This window comes from Stegostoma tigrinum, chromosome 25 (genome assembly GCF_030684315.1).
Source record: "Stegostoma tigrinum isolate sSteTig4 chromosome 25, sSteTig4.hap1, whole genome shotgun sequence".
NCBI lineage: Eukaryota > Metazoa > Chordata > Chondrichthyes > Orectolobiformes > Stegostomatidae > Stegostoma > Stegostoma tigrinum.
The window spans coordinates 39,032,561-39,054,102 of record NC_081378.1 but is presented as its reverse complement, the minus strand read 5'-3'; the positions used below and the strand labels follow the sequence as shown (position 1 = coordinate 39,054,102).

Sequence of the window (21,542 nt, the reverse complement as noted above, 5' to 3'; positions counted from 1 at the left end):
AGCGCGCGCGAAGAGAGAGAGCGCGCGCGCGAAGAGAGAGAGCAGCGCGCGAAGAGAGAGCAGCGCGCGCGAAGAGAGAGACGCAGCGCGCGAAAGAGAGAGCAGCGGCGCGCGAAGAGAGAGAGCAGCGCGCGAGAGACGAGAGAGCGCGCGCGAAGAGAGAGAGCGCGCGCGAAGAGAGAGAGAGAGCGCGCGCGAAGAGAGAGAGCGCGCGCGAAGAGAGGAGAGCGGCGCGCGAAGAGAGAGAGCGCGCGCGAAGAGAGAGAGCGCGCGCGAAGAGAGAGAGCGCGCGCGAAGAGAGAGAGCGCGCGCGAAGAGAGAGAGCGGCGCGCGAAGAGAGAGAGCGCGCGCGAAGAGAGAGAGCGCGCGCGAAGAGAGAGAGCGCGCGCGAAGAGAGAGAGCGCGCGCGAAGAGAGAGAGCGCGCGCGAAGAGAGAGAGCGCGCGCGAAGAGAGAGAGCGCGCGCGAAGAGAGAGAGAGCGCGCGCGAAGAGAGAGAGCGCGCGCGAAGAGAGAGAGCGCGCGCGAAGAGAGAGAGCGCGCGCGAAGAGAGAGAGCGCGCGCGAAGAGAGAGAGCGCGCGCGAAGAGAGAGAGCGCGCGCGAAGAGAGAGAGCGCGCGCGAAGAGAGAGAGCGCGCGCGAAGAGAGAGAGCGCGCGCGAAGAGAGAGAGCGGCGCGAAGAGAGAGAGCGCGCGCGAAGAGAGAGAGCCGCGCGAAGAGAGAGAGCGCGCGCGAAGAGAGAGCGCGCGCGAAGAGAGAGAGCAGCGCGCGAAGAGAGAGAGCGCGCGCGAAGAGAGAGCGCGCGCGCGAAGAGAGAGCGCGCGCGCGAAGAGAGAGAGCGCGCGCGAAGAGAGAGCGCGCGCCGAAGAGAGAGCGCGCGCGCGAAGAGAGAGCGCGCGCGCGAAGAGAGAGCGCGCGCGCGAAGAGAGAGCGCGCGCGCGAAGAGAGAGCGCGCGCGCGAAGAGAGAGCGCGCGCGCGAAGAGAGAGCCGCGCGGAGAGAGCGCGCGCGAAGAGAGAGAGCGCCGCGCGAAGAGAGAGCGCGCGCGCGAAGAGAGAGCGCGCGCGCGAAGAGAGAGAGCGCGCGCGAAGAGAGAGAGCGCGCGCGAGAGAGAGCGCGCGCGAGAGAGAGAGAGCGCGAGCGCGCCGAGAGAGAGAGCGCGCGAAGAGAGAGAGAGCGCGCGCCGAGAGAGAGAGCGCGCGCGAAGAGAGAGAGCGCGCGCGAAGAGAGAGCGCCGCGACGAGAGAGAGCGCGAAGAGAGAGAGCGCGCGCGAAGAGAGAGAGAGCGCGCGAAGAGAGAGAGAGCGCGCGAAGAGAGAGAGCGCGCGCGAAGAGAGAGAGAGCGCGCGAGAGAGAGAGAGCGCGAAGAGAGAGAGAGCGCGCGAGAGAGAGAGAGAGCGCGAAGAGAGAGAGAGAGCGCGAAGAGAGAGAGAGAGCGCGAAGAGAGAGAGAGCGCGCGAGAGAGAGAGAGAGCGCGAAGAGAGAGAGCGGCGCGAAGAGAGAGAGAGAGCGCGAAGAGAGAGAGAGCGCGAAGAGAGAGAGAGAGCGCGGAAGAGAGAGAGCGCGCGCGAAGAGAGAGAGCGCGCGAAGAGAGAGAGAGCGCGCGAGAGAGAGAGAGCGCGCGAAGAGAGAGAGAGCGCGCGAAGAGAGAGAGAGCGCGCGAAGAGAGAGCGCGCGCGAAGAGAGAGAGCGCGCGCGAAGAGAGAGAGCGCGCGGAGAGAGAGAGAGCGCGCGCGAAGAGAGAGAGCGCGCGCGAAGAGAGAGAGCGCGCGCGAAGAGAGAGAGCGCGCGCGAAGAGAGAGAGCGCGCGCGAAGAGAGAGAGCCGCGCGCGAAGAGAGAGAGCGCGCGCGAAGAGAGAGAGCGCGCGCGAAGAGAGAGAGCGCGCGCGAAGAGAGAGAGCGCGCGCGAAGGAGAGAGCGCGCGCGAAGAGAGAGAGCGCGCCGCGAAGAGAGAGAGCGCGCAGAAGAGAGAGAGCGCGCGCGAAGAGAGAGAGCGCGCGCGAAGAGAGAGAGCGCGCGCGAAGAGAGAGAGAGCGCGCGCGAAGAGAGAGAGCGCGCGCGAAGAGAGAGAGCGCGCGCGAAGAGAGAGAGCGCGCGCGAAGAGAGAGAGCGCGCGCGAAGAGAGAGAGCGCGCGCGAAGAGAGAGAGCGCGCGCGAAGAGAGAGAGCGCGCGCGAAGAGAGAGAGCGCGCGCGAAGAGAGAGAGCGCGCGCGAAGAGAGAGAGCGCGCGCGAAGAGAGAGAGCGCGCGCGAAGAGAGAGAGCGCGCGGCGAAGAGAGAGAGCGCGCGCGAAGAGAGAGAGCGCGCGCGAAGAGGAGAGAGAGCGCGCGCGAAGAGAGAGAGCGCGCGCGAAGAGAGAGAGCGCGCGCGAAGAGAGAGAGCGCGCGCGCGAAGAGAGAGAGCGCGCGCGAAGAGAGAGAGCGCGCGCGAAGAGAGAGAGCGCGCGCGAAGAGAGAGAGCGCGCGCGAAGAGAGAGAGCGCGCGCGAAGAGAGAGAGCGCGCGCGAAGAGAGAGAGCGCGCGCGAAGAGAGAGAGCGCGCGCGAGAGAGAGAGCGCGCGCGAAGAGAGAGAGCGCGCGCGAAGAGAGAGAGCGCGCGAGAGAAGAGAGAGCGCGCGCGAAGAGAGAGAGCGCGCGCGAAGAGAGAGAGCGCGCGCGAGAGAGGAGAGCGCGCGCGAGAGAGAGAGAGCGCGCGCGAAGAGAGAGAGCGCGCGCGAAGAGAGAGAGCGCGCGCGAAGAGAGAGAGCGCGCGCGAAGAGAGAGAGCGCGCGAAGAGAGAGAGCGCGCGAAGAGAGAGAGAGCGCGAGAGAGAGAGCGCGCGAGAGAGAGAGAGCGCGGAGGAGAGAGAGAGAGCGCGGAGAGAGAGAGAGAGCGCGAGAGAGAGCGCGGAGAGAGAGAGAGCGCGCGAGAGAGCGAGAGAGAGCGCGCGAGAGAGAGAGAGAGCGCGGCGAGAGAGAGAGAGCGCGCGAGAGAGAAGAGAGCGCGAGAGAGAGAGAGAGCGCGCGAGAGAGAGAGAGCGCGCGAGAGAGAGAGAGAGCGCCGAAGAGAGAGAGCGCGCGCGAAGAGAGAGAGAGCGCGCGAAGAGAGAGAGCGCGCGAAGAGAGAGAGAGCGCGAGAGAGAGAGAGCGCGAGAGAGAGAGAGCGCGAGGAGAGAGAGAGCGCGCGGAGAGAGAGAGAGCGCGGAGAGAGAGAGCGGCGGAGAGAGAGAGAGCGCGGAGAGAGAGAGAGCGCGGAGAGAGAGAGCGCGGAGAGAGAGAGAGCGCGAGAGAGAGAGAGAGCGCGGAGAGAGAGAGAGCGCGGAGAGAGAGAGAGCGCGAGAGAGAGAGAGCGCGGAGAGAGAGAGAGCGCGAAGAGAGAGAGAGCGCCGAGAGAGAGAGAGAGCGCGGAGAGAGAGAGAGAGCGCGAGAGAGAGAGAGAGAGAGAGCGCGGAGAGAGAGAGAGCGCGGAGAGAGAGAGAGCGGAGAGAGAGAGAGAGAGCCGCGGAGAGAGAGAGAGAGAGCGCGGAGAGAGAGAGAGAGAGCGCGGAGAGAGAGACGAGAGAGAGCGGCGGAGAGAGAGAGAGAGCGCGAGAGAGAGAGAGCGCGAAGAGAGAGAGAGCGCAAGAGAGAGAGAGCGCAAGAGAGAGAGAGCGCAAAGAGAGAGAGAGCGCAAAGAGAGAGAGAGCGCAAAGAGAGAGAGAGCGCAAAGAGAGAGAGAGCGCAAAGAGAGAGAGAGCGCAAAGAGAGAGAGAGCGCAAAGAGAGAGAGAGCGCAAGAGAGAGAGAGCGGCAAAGAGAGAGAGCGCTAAGAGAGAGAGCGCTAGAGAGAGAGAGCGCTAAGAGAGGAGAGCGCAAGAGAGAGAGAGCGCGAAGAGAGAGAGAGCGCGAAGAGAGAGAGAGCGCGAAGAGAGAGAGAGCGCAAAGAGAGAGAGAGCGCAAAGAGAGAGAGAGCGCAAAGAGAGAGAGAGCGCAAAGAGAGAGAGAGCGCAAAGAGAGAGAGAGCGCAAAGAGAGAGAGAGCGCAAAGAGAGAGAGAGCGCAAAGAGAGAGAGAGCGCAAAGAGAGAGAGAGCGCAAAGAGAGAGAGAGCGCAAAGAGAGAGAGAGCGCAAAGAGAGAGAGAGCGCAAAGAGAGAGAGAGCGCGAAGAGAGAGAGAGCGCGAAGAGAGAGAGAGCGCGAAGAGAGAGAGAGCGCAAAGAGAGAGAGAGCGCAAAGAGAGAGAGAGCGCAAAGAGAGAGAGAGCGCAAGAGAGAGAGAGAGCGCGCGGAGAGAGAGAGAGCGCGCGGAGAGAGAGAGAGCGCGCGGAGAGAGAGAGAGAGCGCGCGGAGAGAGAGAGAGAGCGCGGAGAGAGAGAGAGAGCGCGGAGAGAGAGAGAGAGAGCGCGGAGAGAGAGAGAGCGCGGAGAGAGAGCGCGGAGAGAGAGAGAGAGGAGCGCGGAGAGAGAGAGAGAGCGCGGAGAGAGAGAGAGAGCGCGGAGAGAGAGAGAGCGGAGAGAGAGAGCGCGCGAAGAGAGAGAGAGCGCGCAAAGAGAGAGAGAGCGCGCAAAGAGAGAGAGAGCGCGCAAAGAGAGAGAGAGCGCGCAAAGAGAGAGAGAGCGCGAAGAGAGAGAGAGCGCGCAAAGAGAGAGAGAGCGCGCAAAGAGAGAGAGAGCGCGGAGAGAGAGAGAGAGCGCGGAGAGAGAGAGAAGAGCGCGGAGAGAGAGAGAGAGCGCGGAGAGAGAGAGAGAGCGCGGAGAGAGAGAGAGAGCGCGGAGAGAGAGAGCGCGGAGAGAGAGCGCGGAGAGAGAGAGAGAGCGCGGAGAGAGAGAGAGCGCGGAGAGAGAGAGCGCGCGAAGAGAGAGAGAGGCGCGGAGAGAGAGAGAGCGCGGAGAGAGAGAGAGCGCGGAGAGAGAGAGAGAGAGCGCGGAGAGAGAGAGAGAGCGCGGAGAGAGAGAGAGAGAGCGCGGAGAGAGAGAGAGAGAGCGCGGAGAGAGAGAGAGAGAGCGCGGAGAGAGAGCGCGGAGAGAGAGAGAGAGCGCGGAGAGAGAGAGAGAGCGGAGAGAGAGAGAGAGAGCGCGGAGAGAGAGCGCGGAGAGAGAGAGAGAGCGCGGAGAGAGAGAGAGAGCGGAGAGAGAGAGAGCGGCGAAGAGAGAGAGCGCGCAAAGAGAGAGAGAGCGCGCAAAGAGAGAGAGAGCGCGCAAAGAGAGAGAGAGCGCGCAAAGAGAGAGAGAGCGCGCAAAGAGAGAGAGAGCGCGCAAAGAGAGAGAGAGCGCGCAAAGAGAGAGAGAGCGCGCAAAGAGAGAGAGAGCGCGCAAAGAGAGAGAGAGCGCGCAAAGAGAGAGAGAGCGCGCAAAGAGAGAGAGAGCGCGCAAAGAGAGAGAGAGCGCGCAAAGAGAGAGAGAGCGCGCAAAGAGAGAGAGAGCGCGCAAAGAGAGAGAGAGCGCGCAAAGAGAGAGAGAGCGCGCAAAGAGAGAGAGAGCGCGCAAAGAGAGAGAGAGCGCGCAAAGAGAGAGAGAGCGCGCAAAGAGAGAGAGAGCGCGAAAGAGAGAGAGAGCGCGCAAAGAGAGAGAGAGCGCGCAAGAGAGAGAGAGCGCGCAAAGAGAGAGAGAGCGCGCAAAGAGAGAGAGAGCGCGAAGAGTGAGAGAGCGCGGAGAGAGAGAGCGCGGAGAGAGAGAGAGAGCGCGGAGAGAGAGAGAGAGCGCGGAGAGAGAGAGAGAGAGCGCGGAGAGAGAGAGCGCGGAGAGAGAGAGCGCGGAGAGAGAGAGAGCGCGGAGAGAGAGAGAGCGCGGAGAGAGAGAGAGCGCGGAGAGAGAGAGAGCGCGGAGAGAGAGAGAGCGCGGAGAGAGAGAGAGCGCGGAGAGAGAGAGAGCGCGAGAGAGAGAGAGAGCGCGGAGAGAGAGAGAGCGAGAGAGAGAGAGAGCGCGGCAGAGAGAGAGAGAGAGCGCGGAGAGAGAGAGAGCGCGGAGAGAGAGAGAGAGCGCGCAGAGAGAGAGAGAGAGCGCGGAGAGAAGAGAGCGCGGAGAGAGAGAGCGCGGGAGAGAGAGCGCGGAGAGAGAGAGAGAGAGCGCGGAGAGAGAGAGAGAGCGCGGAGAGAGAGAGAGAGAGCGCGGAGAGAGAGAGAGAGAGCGCGGAGAGAGAGAGAGAGAGCGCGAGAGAGAGAGCGCGGAGAGAGAGAGGCGCGGAGAGAGAGCGCGGAGAGAGAGAGAGAGCGCGGAGAGAGAGAGCGCGGAGAGAGAGCGCGGAGAGAGAGAGAGAGCGCGGAGAGAGAGAGAGAGAGCGCGGAGAGAGAGAGAGAGAGCGCGGAGAGAGAGAGAGAGAGCGCGAGAGAGAGAGAGAGAGCGCGGAGAGAGAGAGAGAGAGAGCGCGGAGAGAGAGCGCGGAGAGAGAGAGAGAGCGCGGAGAGAGAGAGAGAGCGCGGAGAGAGAGAGAGAGCGCGGAGAGAGAGAGAGAGCGCGGAGAGAGAGAGAGAGAGCGCGGAGAGAGAGAGAGAGAGCGCGGAGAGAGAGAGAGAGAGCGCGGAGAGAGAGAGCGCGGAGAGAGAGAGAGAGCGCGGAGAGAGAGAGAGAGCGCGGAGAGAGAGAGAGAGCGCGGAGAGAGAGAGAGAGCGCGGAGAGAGAGAGAGCGCGCGAAGAGAGAGAGAGCGCGCGAAGAGAGAGAGAGCGCGCGAAGAGAGAGAGAGCGCGCGAAGAGAGAGAGAGAGCGCGGAGAGAGAGAGAGAGAGCGCGGAGAGAGAGAGAGAGAGCGCGGAGAGAGAGAGAGAGCGCGGAGAGAGAGAGAGCGCGGAGAGAGAGAGAGAGCGCGGAGAGAGAGAGAGAGAGCGCGGAGAGAGAGAGAGAGAGCGCGGGAGAGAGAGAGAGAGAGAGAGCGGAGAGAGAGAGAGAGAGCGCGGAGAGAGAGAGAGAGCGCGGAGAGAGAGAGAGCGCGGAGGAGAGAGAGAGCGCGGAGAGAGAGAGAGCGGAGAGAGAGAGAGAGAGCGCGGAGAGAGAGAGAGCGCGAGAGAGAGAGAGAGAGAGAGCGCGGAGAGAGAGAGAGAGCGCGGAGAGAGAGAGAGAGCGCGAAGAGAGAGAGAGCGCGAAGAGAGAGAGAGCGCAAAGAGAGAGAGAGCGCGAAGAGAGAGAGAGCGCGAAGAGAGAGAGAGCGCGAAGAGAGAGAGAGCGCGAAGAGAGAGAGAGGCAGAGAGAGAGAGAGAGCGCGCGAGAGAGAGAGAGAGCGCGCGGAGAGAGAGAGAGAGCGCGGAGAGAGAGAGAGAGCGCGGAGAGAGAGAGAGAGAGCGCGGAGAGAGAGAGAGAGAGCGCGGAGAGAGAGAGAGCGCGGAGAGAGAGCGCGGAGAGAGAGAGAGAGCGCGGAGAGAGAGAGAGAGCGCGGGAGAGAGAGAGAGCGCGCGAAGAGAGAGAGAGCGCGCGAAGAGAGAGAGAGCGCGCGAAGAGAGAGAGAGCGCGCGAAAGAGAGAGAGAGCGCGCGAAGAGAGAGAGAGCGCGGAGAGAGAGAGAGAGCGCGGAGAGAGAGAGAGAGCGCGGAGAGAGAGAGAGAGCGCGGAGAGAGAGAGAGAGAGCGCGGAGAGAGAGAGAGCGCGGAGAGAGAGAGAGAGAGCGCGGAGAGAGAGAGAGAGAGCGCGGAGAGAGAGAGAGAGAGAGAGCGGAGAGAGAGAGAAGAGCGCGGAGAGAGAGAGAGAGAGAGAGCGCGGAGAGAGAGAGAGCGCGAGAGAGAGAGAGCGGAGAGAGAGAGAGAGAGCGCGGAGAGAGAGAGAGCGCGGAGAGAGAGAGAGAGAGAGCGCGGAGAGAGAGAGAGAGAGAGCGCGGAGAGAGAGAGAGAGCGCGAAGAGAGAGAGAGCGCAAGGAGAGAGAGAGAGCGCAAGAGAGAGAGCGAAGAGAGAGAGCGCGAGAGAGAGAGAGCGCGAAGAGAGAGAGAGCGCGAAGAGAGAGAGAGCGCGAAGAGAGAGAGAGCGCGGAGAGAGAGAGAGAGCGCGGAGAGAGAGAGAGAGCGCGGAGAGAGAGAGAGAGCGCGGAGAGAGAGAGAGAGCGCGGAGAGAGAGAGAGCGCGGAGAGAGAGAGAGCGCGGAGAGAGAGAGAGAGCGCGGAGAGAGAGAGAGAGCGGAGAGAGAGAGAGCGGAGAGAGAGCGCGCAAAGAGAGAGAGAGCGCGCAAAGAGAGAGAGAGCGCAAAGAGAGAGAGAGCGCGCAAAGAGAGAGAGAGCGCGCAAGAGAGAGAGAGCGCGCAAAGAGAGAGAGAGCGCGCAAAGAGAGAGAGAGCGCGAAGAGAGAGAGAGCGCGGCAAAGAGAGAGAGAGCGCGGAGAGAGAGAGAGAGCGCGGAGAGAGAGAGAGAGAGCGCGGAGAGAGAGAGAGAGAGCGCGGAGAGAGAGAGAGCGCGGAGAGAGAGAGAGAGCGCGGAGAGAGAGAGAGCGCGGAGAGAGAGAGAGAGCGCGAGAGAGAGAGAGAGAGCGCGGAGAGAGAGAGAGAGAGCGCGGAGAGAGAGCGCGGAGAGAGAGAGAGAGCGCGGAGAGAGAGAGAGAGCGCAAAGAGAGAGAGAGCGCGCAAAGAGAGAGAGAGCGCGCAAAGAGAGAGAGAGCCGCAAAGAGAGAGAGAGCGCGCAAAGAGAGAGAGAGCGCGCAAAGAGAGAGAGAGCGCGCAAAGAGAGAGAGAGCGCGCAAAGAGAGAGAGAGCGCGAAGAGAGAGAGAGAGCGCGAGAGAGAGAGAGAGCGCGAAGAGAGAGAGAGAGCGCGAAGAGAGAGAGAGAGCGCGAAGAGAGAGAGAGAGCGCGAAGAGAGAGAGAGCGCGGAGAGAGAGAGAGAGCGCGGAGAGAGAGAGAGAGAGCGCGGGAGAGAGGAGAGAGAGAGCGCGGAGAGAGAGAGCGCGGAGAGAGAGCGCGGAGAGAGAGAGAGAGCGCGCAGAGAGAGAGAGAGAGCGCGGAGAGAGAGAGCGCGGAGAGAGAGAGAGCGCGGAGAGAGAGCGCGGAGAGAGAGAGAGCGCGGAGAGAGAGAGCGCGGAGAGAGGAGCGCGGAAGAGAGAGAGAGAGCGCGAGAGAGAGAGAGCGCGGAGAGAGAGAGAGAGCGCGCAGAGAGAGAGAGAGCGCGGAGAGAGAGAGCGCGGAGAGAGGAGAGAGAGGAGAGAGAGCGCGGAGAGAGAGAGCGCGGAGAGAGAGAGCGCGGAGAGAGAGCGCGCGGAGAGAGAGCGCGGAGAGAGAGAGAGAGCGCGGAGAGAGAGAGAGAGCGCGGAGAGAGAGAGAGAGCGCGGAGAGAGAGAGAGAGAGAGCGCGGAGAGAGAGAGAGAGAGCGCGGAGAGAGAGAGCGCGGAGAGAGAGCGCGGAGAGAGAGAGAGAGCGCGGAGAGAGAGAGAGCGCGGAGAGAGAGAGAGAGCGCGCAGAGAGAGAGAGAGAGCGCGGAGAGAGAGAGCGCGGAGAGAGAGAGCGCGGAGAGAGAGAGCGCGGAGAGAGAGCGCGGAGAGAGAGCGCGGAGAGAGAGAGCGCGGAGAGAGAGCGCGGAGAGAGAGAGAGAGCGCGGAGAGAGAGAGAGCGCGGAGAGAGAGAGAGCGCGGAGAGAGAGAGAGCGCGGGAGAGAGAGAGAGAGCGCGCGAGAGAGAGAGAGAGCGCGCAGAGAGAGAGGAGAGAGCGCGGAGAGAGAGCGCGGAGAGAGGGAGAGAGAGAGAGAGAGCGCGGAGAGAGAGAGCGCGGAGAGAGAGCGCGGAGAGAGAGAGAGAGCGCGGAGAGAGAGAGAGAGCGCGGAGAGAGGAGAGAGAGAGAGCGCGGAGAGAGAGAGAGAGCGCGGAGAGAGAGAGCGCGGAGAGAGAGAGAGAGCGCGGAGAGAGAGAGAGAGCGCGGAGAGAGAGAGAGAGCGCGGAGAGAGAGAGAGAGCGCGGAGAGAGAGAGAGAGCGCGAGAGAGAGAGAGAGCGCGGAGAGAGAGAGAGCGCGCGAAGAGAGAGAGAGCGCGCGAGAGAGAGAGAGCGCGGAGAGAGAGAGAGAGAGCGCGGAGAGAGAGAGAGAGCGCGGAGAGAGAGAGAGAGCGCGGAGAGAGAGAGAGAGCGCGGAGAGAGAGAGAGAGAGCGCGAGAGAGAGAGAGAGAGAGCGCGGAGAGAGAGAGAGAGCGCGGAGAGAGAGAGAGAGCGCGGAGAGAGAGAGAGAGCGCGGAGAGAGAGAGAGAGAGCGCGGAGAGAGAGAGAGAGAGCGCGGAGAGAGAGAGAGAGAGAGAGCGGAGAGAGAGAGAGAGAGAGCGCGAGAGAGAGAGAGAGAGAGCGGGAGAGAGAGCGCGGAGAGAGAGCGCGGAGAGAGAGCGCGGAGAGAGAGCGCGAGAGAGAGAGCGCGGAGAGAGAGCGCGGAGAGAAGCGCGGAGAGAGAGCCGAGAGAGCGGGGAGAGAGAGCGCGGAGAGAGAGCGGGGGAGAGAGAGCGGAGAGAGAGCGGGGAGAGAGAGCGCGGAGAGAGAGCGCGGAGAGAGAGCGCGGAGAGAGAGCGCGGAGAGAGAGCGCGGAGAGAGAGCGCGGAGAGAGAGCGCGGAGAGAGAGCCGAGAGAGAGCGCGGAGAGAGAGCGGGAGAGAGAGCGGGAGAGAGAGCGGGGAGAGAGAGCGGGGAGAGAGAGCGGGGAGAGAGAGCGGGGAGAGAGAGCGGGGAGAGAGAGCGGGGAGAGAGAGCGGGGAGAGAGAGCGCGGAGAGAGAGCGCGGAGAGAGAGCGCGGAGAGAGAGAGAGAGCGCGGAGAGAGAGAGAGAGCGCGGAGAGAGAGAGGGAGAGAGAGCGCGGAGAGAGAGAGAGCGCGGAGAGAGAGAGCGCGGAGAGAGAGAGAGAGCGCGGAGAGAGAGAGAGAGCGCGGAGAGAGAGAGAGAGCGCGGAGAGAGAGAGAGAGCGCGAGAGAGAGAGAGCGCGCGAGAGAGAGAGAGCGCGCGGAGAGAGAGAGAGCGCGCGGAGAGAGAGAGAGCGCGGAGAGAGAGAGAGAGCGCGGAGAGAGAGAGAGAGCGCGGAGAGAGAGAGAGAGCGCGGAGAGAGAGAGAGAGCGCGGGGAGAGAGAGAGAGCGCGGAGAGAGAGAGAGCGCGGGGAGAGAGAGAGAGAGCGCGGAGAGAGAGAGAGAGCGCGGAGAGAGAGAGAGAGCGCGGAGAGAGAGAGAGAGCGCGGAGAGAGAGAGAGAGAGCGCGGAGAGAGAGAGAGAGAGAGCGGAGAGAGAGAGAGAGAGAGCGGGAGAGAGAGAGAGAGAGCGGAGAGAGAGCGCGGAGAGAGAGCGCGGAGAGAGAGCGCGGAGAGAGAGCGGAGAGAGAGCGCGGAGAGAGAGCGCGGAGAGAGAGCGCGAGAGAGAGCGCGGAGAGAGAGCGCGGAGAGAGAGCGGGGAGAGAGAGCGCGGAGAGAGAGCGGGGAGAGAGAGCGGGGAGAGAGAGCGGGGAGAGAGAGCGGGGAGAGAGAGCGCGGAGAGAGAGCGCGGAGAGAGAGCGCGGGAGAGAGAGAGAGAGAGCGCGAGAGAGAGAGAGAGCGCGGAGAGAGAGAGAGAGCGCGGAGAGAGAGAGAGAGCGCGGGGGAGAGAGAGAGAGAGCGCGGGAGAGAGAGAGAGAGAGAGCGGAGAGAGAGAGAGAGAGAGCGGAGAGAGAGCGGGAGAGAGAGCGGGAGAGAGAGCGGGGAGAGAGAGCGGGGAGAGAGAGCGCGGAGAGAGAGCGCGGAGAGAGAGCGCGGAGAGAGAGCGCGGAGAGAGAGCGCGGAGAGAGAGCGCGGAGAGAGAGCGCGGAGAGAGAGCGCGGAGAGAGAGCGCGGAGAGAGAGAGCGGGGGAGAGAGAGCGGGAGAGAGAGCGGGGAGAGAGAGCGGGGAGAGAGAGCGGGGAGAGAGAGCGGGGAGAGAGAGCGGGGAGAGAGAGCGGGGAGAGAGAGCGGGGAGAGAGAGCGGGAGAGAGAGCGGGAGAGAGAGCGGGGAGAGAGAGCGGGGAGAGAGAGCGCGGGAGAGAGAGCGGGAGAGAGAGCGGAGAGAGAGCGGGGAGAGAGAGCGGGGAGAGGAGCGGGAGAGAGAGCGGGGAGAGAGAGCGGGGAGAGAGAGCGGGGAGAGAGAGCGGGGAGAGAGAGCGGGGAGAGAGAGCGGGGAGAGAGAGCGGGGAGAGAGAGCGGGGAGAGAGAGCGGGGAGAGAGAGCGGGAGAGAGAGCGCGGGAGAGAGAGCGCGGAGAGAGAGCGCGGAGAGAGAGCGCGGAGAGAGAGCGCGGAGAGAGAGCGCGGAGAGAGAGCGCGGAGAGAGAGCGCGGAGAGAGAGCGCGGGAGAGAGAGCGCGGGAGAGAGAGCGGGAGAGAGAGCGGAGAGAGCGGGAGAGAGAGCGCGGAGAGAGAGCGCGGAGAGAGAGCGCGGAGAGAGAGCGGAGAGAGAGAGAGAGCGCGGAGAGAGAGAGAGAGCGCGGAGAGAGAGAGAGAGCGCGGAGAGAGAGAGAGAGAGCGCGGAGAGAGAGAGAGAGAGCGCGGAGAGAGAGAGAGAGAGAGCGGAGAGAGAGAGAGAGAGAGCGGAGAGAGAGAGAGGAGAGAGCGGGGAGAGAGAGCGCGGAGAGAGAGCGCGGAGAGAGAGCGCGGGAGAGAGAGCGCGGAGAGAGAGCGCGGAGGAGAGAGCGCGGAGAGAGAGCGCGGAGAGAGAGCGCGGAGAGAGAGCGCGGAGAGAGAGCGGGGAGAGAGAGCGCGGAGAGAGAGCGGGAGAGAGAGCGGGAGAGAGAGCGGGAGAGAGAGCGGGAGAGAGAGCGGGGAGAGAGAGCGCGGAGAGAGAGCGCGGAGAGAGAGAGCGGAGCGGGAGAGAGAGAGAGCGCGGAGAGAGAGAGAGAGCGGAGAGAGAGAGAGCGCGGAGAGAGAGAGAGAGAGCGAGAGAGAGAGAGAGAGCGCGGGAGAGAGAGAGAGAGCGAGAGAGAGAGAGGGGAGAGAGAGAGCGGGGGAGAGAGAGCGGGGAGAGAGAGCGCGGAGAGAGAGCGCGGAGAGAGAGCGCGGAGAGAGAGCGGGGAGAGAGAGCGGGGAGAGAGAGCGGGGAGAGAGAGCGGGGGAGAGAGAGCGCGGAGAGAGAGCGCGGAGAGAGAGCGCGGAGAGAGAGCGCGAGAGAGAGCGGGGAGAGAGAGCGGCGAGAGAGAGCGGGAGAGAGAGCGGGGAGAGAGAGCGGGGAGAGAGAGCGGGAGAGAGAGCGGGGAGAGAGAGCGGGGAGAGAGAGCGGGGGAGAGAGAGCGGGGAGAGAGAGCGGGGAGAGAGAGCGGGGAGAGAGCGGGAGAGAGAGCGGGAGAGAGAGCGGGGAGAGAGAGCGGGAGAGAGAGCGGGGAGAGAGAGCGGGGAGAGAGAGCGGGGAGAGAGAGCGGGGAGAGAGAGCGGGAGAGAGAGCGGGAGAGAGAGCGGGGAGAGAGAGCGGGGAGAGAGAGCGCGGAGAGAGAGCGGGAGAGAGAGCGCGGAGAGAGAGCGCGGAGAGAGAGCGCGGAGAGAGAGCGCGGAGAGAGAGCGCGGAGAGAGAGCGCGGAGAGAGAGCGCGGAGAGAGAGCGCGGAGAGAGAGCGCGAGAGAGAGCGCGGAGAGAGAGCGGGAGAGAGAGCGGGAGAGAGAGCGGGGAGAGAGAGCGCGGAGAGAGAGCGCGGAGAGAGAGCGCGGAGAGAGAGCGCGGAGAGAGAGCGCGGAGAGAGAGCGCGGAGAGAGAGCGGAGAGAGAGCGCGGAGAGAGAGCGCGGAGAGAGAGCGCGGAGAGAGAGCGCGGAGAGAGAGCGCGGAGAGAGAGCGCGGAGAGAGAGCGCGGAGAGAGAGCGCGGAGAGAGAGCGCGGAGAGAGAGCGCGGAGAGAGAGCGCGGAGAGAGAGCGCGGAGAGAGAGCGCGGAGAGAGAGCGCGGAGAGAGAGCGCGGAGAGAGAGCGCGGAGAGAGAGCGCGGAGAGAGAGCGCGGAGAGAGAGCGCGGAGAGAGAGCGCGGAGAGAGAGAGCGCGGAGAGAGAGCGCGGAGAGAGAGCGCGGAGAGAGAGCGCGGAGAGAGAGCGCGGAGAGAGAGCGCGGAGAGAGAGCGCGGAGAGAGAGCGCGGAGAGAGAGCGCGGAGAGAGAGCGCGGAGAGAGAGCGCGGAGAGAGAGCGCGGAGAGAGAGCGCGGAGAGAGAGCGCGGAGAGAGAGCGCGGAGAGAGAGCGCGGAGAGAGCGCGGAGAGAGAGCCGCGGAGAGAGAGCGCGGAGAGAGAGCGCGGAGAGAGAGGCGGGAGAGAGAGCGCGGAGAGAGAGCGCGGAGAGAGCGCGGAGAGAGAGCGCGGGAGAGAGAGCGCGGAGAGAGAGCGCGGAGAGAGAGCGCGGAGAGAGAGCGCGGAGAGAGAGCGCGGAGAGAGAGCGCGGAGAGAGAGCGCGGAGAGAGAGCGCGGAGAGAGAGCGCGGAGAGAGAGCGCGGAGAGAGAGCGCGGAGAGAGAGCGCGGAGAGAGAGCGCGGAGAGAGAGCGCGGAGAGAGAGCGCGGAGAGAGAGCGCGGAGAGAGAGCGCGGAGAGAGAGCGCGGAGAGAGAGCGCGGAGAGAGAGCGCGGAGAGAGAGCGCGGAGAGAGAGCGCGGAGAGAGAGCGCGGAGAGAGAGCGCGGAGAGAGAGCGCGGAGAGAGAGCGCGGAGAGAGAGCGCGGAGAGAGAGCGCGGAGAGAGAGCGCGGAGAGAGAGCGCGGAGAGAGAGCGCGGAGAGAGAGCGCGGAGAGAGAGCGCGGAGAGAGAGCGCGGAGAGAGAGCGCGGAGAGAGAGCGCGGAGAGAGAGCGCGGAGAGAGAGCGCGGAGAGAGAGCGCGGAGAGAGAGCGCGGAGAGAGAGCGCGGAGAGAGAGCGCGGAGAGAGAGCGCGGAGAGAGAGCGCGGAGAGAGAGCGCGGAGAGAGAGCGCGGAGAGAGAGCGCGGAGAGAGAGCGCGGAGAGAGAGCGCGGAGAGAGAGCGCGGAGAGAGAGCGCGGAGAGAGAGCGCGGAGAGAGAGCGCGGAGAGAGAGCGCGGAGAGAGAGCGCGGAGAGAGAGCGCGCGCGAGAGAGAGAGCGCGCGCGAGAGAGAGAGCGCGCGAGAGAGAGAGCGCGAGAGAGAGAGAGCGCGAGAGAGAGAGAGCGCGAGAGAGAGAGCGCGAGCGAGAGAGAGCGAGCGAGAGAGAGAGAGACAGACAGAGTGTGAGAGGGCGGAGAAGAAGAAGAATAGGTCAGCCCGGGGAGGACAGACCGGTCAAGGGGGTGGGATGAGGTTAGAAGGTAGGAAAATGGAGGTTCACCTTTGTTCAATGCTAAAAGCACTATCAATACATTAGCATGGCAAACAACTCAATACTCACTTCCTGCTTGCGTTGATCTTTCTTCAGCTGAGCAATTTCTCGGTTTCGCCTAGATTCTGTCATGCGAGCTCGTTCTTGCTCTTCCTTCATTTGTTTCATTAAACGGACCTGGAGAACCAATATGTACACGTAATTTTTTCCAACACTTGTAGGAAAGGTGAGGATACAGGATTAGCCAAGGTGGCAAATGTTTACAGTTTACCTTGCAATTAAAACACCTTTGTAAAACAATTACTCCCAAAAGTTGAGGTAGTTGCATTATTCTGAAAAGAATGACGCTTGAAGTATTAGGCAATAAATCAACCTTGCAAAAAGTGAGCTTGAACTATACACACGCAATATTAAACCCAGATTTTACAATTAACTTCTTTGGTGAACTGCAAATATACATGAAACACAAATTCACCTCCAAGGTTGTACACACATGCAGAGAGTTAGGTCCACAAAAGCAAACTGCTGAAACACTGCCTGTAAAATTGACCCCAAAATTCCAGTTGCCTGCAGCTACACACCACCATGTTCCCATGCCAACATTTCTAATGCAGGTTTGCAGCAGGTGTTCCAGTGAGCCTCAGTGCAAGCTTGAAGAACAGCATCTCGTTTTCTGCTTGGGACCCTACAGCCTCTAGGATTCAACACCGATTTCAACAACTTGAGTTCAATTCTGTCCTTTCATGTTTTTTCCCAAACTGATCCCCACACCTAATCCTGTCACAGTATTGTTGCTTTTAGCACAGCCAACCCATCCTGACCCACTCTCATGTCTATTATCACATGACATGGGCTTTCAGCACAGCCCACAATTCTGAGATAGCAAGAACTGCAGATGCTAGAGTCAGACAATACAGTGTGGAGCTGGAAGAACACAGCAGGCCAGGCAGCATCAGAGGAGTAGCAAAGTTGACGTTTCGGGTCAGGCCCTTCTTCAGAAAATGCGAAGGAGATAGAAATGGGCAGTGCAGGGTTGGGGAACGATGAGGGTGGAAGCGGTGGGTGGGAGGTCACCAGGGGTGTTGAGATTACAAGCGGTCTGAGGCACAATGGTTTGGTGGTCAAGGTGGGGTCATATTCAAGGGGGCGGTAGGAGGGATGTCAGAGAGTTGGTGCCTGGTCTCAGCAGTTTAAAAATCAGTGCGCCATACCACTACAGCAGCCCCCTTATCCATGTGTCTGATGGCAAGATTAGGGTTGGAGTGAGAGCGCGCCAGAGCAATGATCAACTGGAAGTGAGGGGTTGAGGGAGGGTAGGATGCAGTGGGGTAGTATCCAGGTGGATGAGGTGAGGTTTGTTGGAGGCAGGAGAAGGGGTCTGCAGAGGGTGGGCTAGACCCTCTGTAAAAGAAGCTGGCGTGGAGGTGGAGAAAGAAGAGTTCTACAATCAGACCAGAGTTCAATTCAGTAATGTGTGGGAACAGGGGAATGAAGGCACGTCCTTTGCTGAGAACAGACTGTTTGTCCTCAGTGAGGTGGAGGTTGGGTGGAGCACGCTGTGTGTGTGTGTGTCTGGGTGTAGGGGTGGAGATGGAGATGGACATGGAGACTGTCGCAGGAGTGATGTTGATGGCGGTGTGGTTGGCAACAGGAGTGTTGTGAATGGCACTGGAAGTAGTGATGAGGTTCGTGGCATCAGCAAGAGGCGCTGAGGTAATCGCGTGGTCAATGGCACTAGGCACATTGAGAGGGCGGTCCTGAATAGGGTTGGGTTCTGGGGTGGTGGAAGAGGCCTGTGTTTGCTAGTAAGCACAAGTTAATTTAGTGTACTCATGGGTTTGACTTCAAATAGGGTGGCGAAAAAGCAATGGGTGTTTCAGGGCAGAGGATATTACCAGTGGTTTGCAGTGGAAGAGAGATCCACTGAGGTCTTTCTGGAGGGATGTGGACAACTTCACGACAGGCATCCTCGAAAGGGACTTCACAGTGGGGTTATAAATCACTCAGATAGCAAGACCTGCAGATGCCGGAGTCAGAGACAATACAGTGTGGAGCTGTACTGTCTCTACAATTCTCCTACTCTCAGCTCTCATTATCATCTCCTTCGTCCTTGCCACAATAAATAATCCTCTCATTTGCCTAACCCTTTCACATCAGTCTCTCTCTCTCTGGGCTCCGTCTCCACCTATCTGCTGCCCATGCCATCCCCAATACTTTCCTGGCTGCTATCACTTTTGATGAAGTATGAGAGTCGAAACATTAACCGCGTTCTCCCCGTAGATACTGCTGGGGTTTTCACCAGCAACTTCTGTTTTTGTTTTATACCCCGCAACATCCACAGTTCTTCGGGTTATTTTACTGCTCAAAGACCAGACATTTTCCACAGAAGACAGAAGAGTCAGTGGTGAATGAAAGAATTCCCCTCAATTGCTGTTGAATGTCTACCATCTAGCTTTGAAATTATACGGCTTTCAGCTCATTTCTCATCGAATGAGGGGCAAGTTTAAAATTCAGACAACTGACCAAAACGTTTCTGCACTATTCTCACAATATCCATAAACTAAGTGGAACACTAATTCATTAACTGCTCATTCTATTAATATGTAAACAGCTGTAGTGTGAGATCTTTTAGCTTCCACCAACTGGGACTAAAGTAAAACTAACTGAGCTCAGGGATCGCTGCTTAGTCTGCAGGGAGCTGTCAGAGGGCAGAACAGCAGCAGGGAGCGAGTATAAAACTAACTGCGCTCGGGGCACATTGTAGTTGTGAAGGAAAACTGGATCGGCGTTGCAGGGAAGCTACAACGCAATTGCCTGGTAGGAAATCTGCACTAAATTTGAAGAAGAACCCCACAAAGTATTAATAAATTAACTTATTAATAAACTTAGTTAATGATTTTATTAATTTATAAAAGTACAGCTGGGCAGGTGATATGGTGTAGCTGTACGATGTGGGTGCTGTTAGCTCCCATTGCAAGCTGCAGTGACATCTGCAGCAAGCGTCTGTTGTTCAAAAGAACTTGGACTCAGTTGATGAGCTAGAATCCCAGCTTCAAAGACTGCAGCACATCCCTAAAGAGAAGTACATCTACGTTTTCGTTCAGGAGACAGTTGCACCAAGTAGGTTAAGTACTTCAAATTCAGGTCAGTGATCTGGGACAGCAGGGTGTGATTGCAAGTGAGGCAGATAAGGGGGATCCTGAATTCAGGTACGGAGGAGCCCCAGCTCTTGACTTTATCCAACAGGTATTTGCTGTGAGGTACTTGCTTCCTGTGAGGATGAGGAGAAGGGCAGTAGGGAGGATGATCCAGCTGATCACTGTACTGTAGTACAGGAAGCCACTCAAGAAGGGGAAGCAAAAAGACAAGTGGAAGTTGTAGGGGACTGATTGCAACCTTTGTAAGCAGGTTCCAGAGTCCCATGTGGGGTGTTGCCTGCCTGGTGCCAGGGTGAGGGACATCTGACTGGCTTGAAAGGATATTGGAGTGGGAGGGTGAGAATCCAGCTGTTGTGGTCCACATTGGGACAAAACATATGCTCGGCTAGGAAGGAGGACCTATTTGGGGATCATCAAGCACTAGGAATAAAATTAAGAACAAGTCCTTAAGGATAATAATCTCCAGAATATGACCGAGACAAGTGCAAAGTGTCCAAGGGATAAGAAAATTAGGGAAGTAAACGTTCAGCTAAAGAAGAAGTGATGTGGGCAAGAGAAGTTCCATTTCATGTGGCACTGGCATCAGTTTCGAAACAGGCCAGATCTGTACAGTTGGCATGGTCTCCATTTGAACTGATCTGGAACCAGTTTTCGAGCAAAAAGGATAAAAAGAGTGATCACTAGGTCTTTAAATGAGTGAATTGGGGGTGGGGGGAGTGGGGTGACACAGCAGAAAGTATAATGGTAAATAAAGAAATCAGTAGGTTAACGTGTGCAGGAGGGTTTAACTACATCGAAGGCCATGAAAGAAGTTAAAAGTAAGGAAAAAAGTAAGGAAAACTCAGGAGATACAATTCATGGAGATGTTAGAATTCAAAAAGGTAAAAAAGCTAGCACAAAGGCACTTTACCTGAATGCTCACAGAATTCAAAACAAGGTAGATCAGTTAATGGCATGAATCATTGCGAAAGACTATGATTTAGTAGCCATTATGGAGACATAGCTGCAGGACGGTCATGACTGGGAATTAAATATCCAGGGGTATCGGCCTATTCAGAAGGACAAACAGGAAGCTAAGGGAGGTGGTGTAGCTCTGATATTTAAGGATGATATCCGCCATAAGTGAAGGCTGATACGGGTTCTATGGAGAAACCATTTGGGTGGAAGTTAGAAATTCTAAGAAGAAAAGGTCACTGACAGGCGTAGTCTATAAAACACCAAATAATAACTTCACCTTGGGGTGGGCAATAAACAAAAATAACTAATGTCTGTAAAAATGGTGCAGCAATTATCATGGGGGATTTTAATGTTGATTGGTCGAGCCAAGTTGATCAAGGCAGCTCTAAGGAGTTCATTGAACATATCCACATGTTTCCTTAAACAGTGTGTATTGGAACCAAAGAAAGGCCTAGCTATCCTAGCTCTAGTCCTCTGTAACAAGTCCAGGAATAATTAATGATCTCATGGTTAGGGATCCCCTTGGAAGGAACGATTACTGGTGATTGAATTTAGAATACAGATAGAGAGAGAAGACAAAATCCAACACCACAGTCCTGAGCTTAAACAAAGGAAACTACAACAGAATGAGGGAGAAATTGGCTAAAGTAGACTAGAAGCAAAGATTTTATGGCGGGGCAGTTGAGGAACAGTGTCGAGCTTTCAAAACAATTTTTCAAAATGCTCAGCAAAAGTATATACCAGTAAAAATGAAAGATTGAAGGAAGGTGTTGGGGGGGGGGGGGGGGGGGGGGGGGGGGGGGGTGTGTGCGCGGTCGGCCACAGATGTCCAAGGAAATAAGGGAAACTATCAAATTGAAAGATAAGGTATACAAACTTATAGAAACCAGTGGGAAAATAGAAGATTGAAGTTTTCCCTAAAGGTCACTAGAAAGCCCCAACAAAATCTATAAAGTAAAGGATTGAGTGTAAACTAGCTCAGAATGTAAAGACAGATCACAAAGGTTTCTATAAACATAAAATGAAAAAAAAAGTGGCGAAGGTAAACATTGGTCCTTTAATAGATGAGAAGGCGGGGTTTAATAATGGGAAATGAGGGAATGGCTGTGGCATTGAACAGGTACTTTGAGTCGGTCTACACAATGGGAGACAGAAATAACATGGCAGTAACTGATGACAAGAGGCTAATGTAGCTGAGGGCCTGGAGATGACCATTATCACAGGAGGTACTGTTGGGAAAGCTAACAGAGCTAAAGGTAATAAAGTGTGAAGCTGGATGAACACAGCAGGCCAAGCAGCATCTCAGGAGCACAAAAGCTGACGTTTCAGGCCTAGACCCTTCATCAGAGAGGGGGATGGGGAGAGGGTTCTGGAATAAATAGGGAGAGGGGGGAGGCGGACCGAAGATAGAGAGAAAAGAAGATGGGTGGAGGGGAGAGTAGAGTATAGGTGGGGAGGTAGGGAGGGGATAGGTCAGTCCAGGGAAGACGGACAGGTCAAGGAGGTGGTATGAGGTTAGTAGGTAGGAAATGGAGGTGCGGCTCGAGTGGGAGGAAGGGATGGGTGAGAGGAAGAACAGGTTAGGGAGGCAGAGACAGGCTGGGCTGGTTTTGGGGGGAGGGGGATGAGCTGGGCTGGTTGTGTGATGCTGGCGGGGGGGGAGGGGTGGAGTAAGAGATGAACTGGGCTGGTTTTGGGATGCAGTGGGGGAAGGGGAGATTTTGAAGCTGGTGAAGTCCACATTGATACCATTGGGCTGCAGGGTTCCCAAGCAGAATGAGCTAAAGATAGGGCATGCCTCCTGACCCTGATGGAATGCTTTCCAGGGTAAAGAAAAAGGGAAGGCAGGAGAAATAGCAAATGTGCTTATGGTAGTTTTCTAAAATTTGCTGGACTCTGGGGCAGTTTCAGCAGATTGGAAAACAGCAAATGTAATATCCTGCTTAAAAAGGAGGTATACAAAAGGTGGGGAATTATAAGACGGTTAGCTTCTGTACTGGGGAAAATGCTTGAATATTTCATTGAGGAAGAAACAGCAAGACATCTAGACAGAAATTATTCCACTGGGCAAACGCAGCATGGGTTCATGAAGGGCAGGTCAGGTTTTAACTAATTTACTGGAATTCGATGAAGACATGATGAGTTCAGTCGACAACAGGGACCCAGTAGATATCACGTATATAGATTTCCAAAAGGCATTCGACAAAGTGCCACACAAAAGGCTGCTGCAGAAGATAAAAAGGTACACAGTTAAACAGACAATGCAGTAGCATGGATAGTGGATTGGTTAGCCAAACAGAGTGGGGATAAATGGCTGCTTTTTCCTCTCCTTTTTCAGTT

The 21,542-nt window shown here is 58.9% G+C and overlaps 1 protein-coding gene across 5 annotated transcripts in view; it reads right to left on the bottom strand.

Annotated features, from left to right (window-relative positions):
- Nucleotides 1-21,542, bottom strand: part of kif21a (kinesin family member 21A) — a 157,230-nt gene that overhangs the window by 71,465 nt on the left and 64,223 nt on the right. For all 5 annotated transcript variants that reach the window (XM_048553734.2, XM_048553737.2, XM_048553736.2 and 2 more), the window contains one exon: nucleotides 15,157-15,264. In XM_048553734.2, coding sequence (XP_048409691.1) covers nucleotides 15,157-15,264 — 108 coding nt within the window. The remainder of the gene's footprint in view (nucleotides 1-15,156; nucleotides 15,265-21,542) is intronic.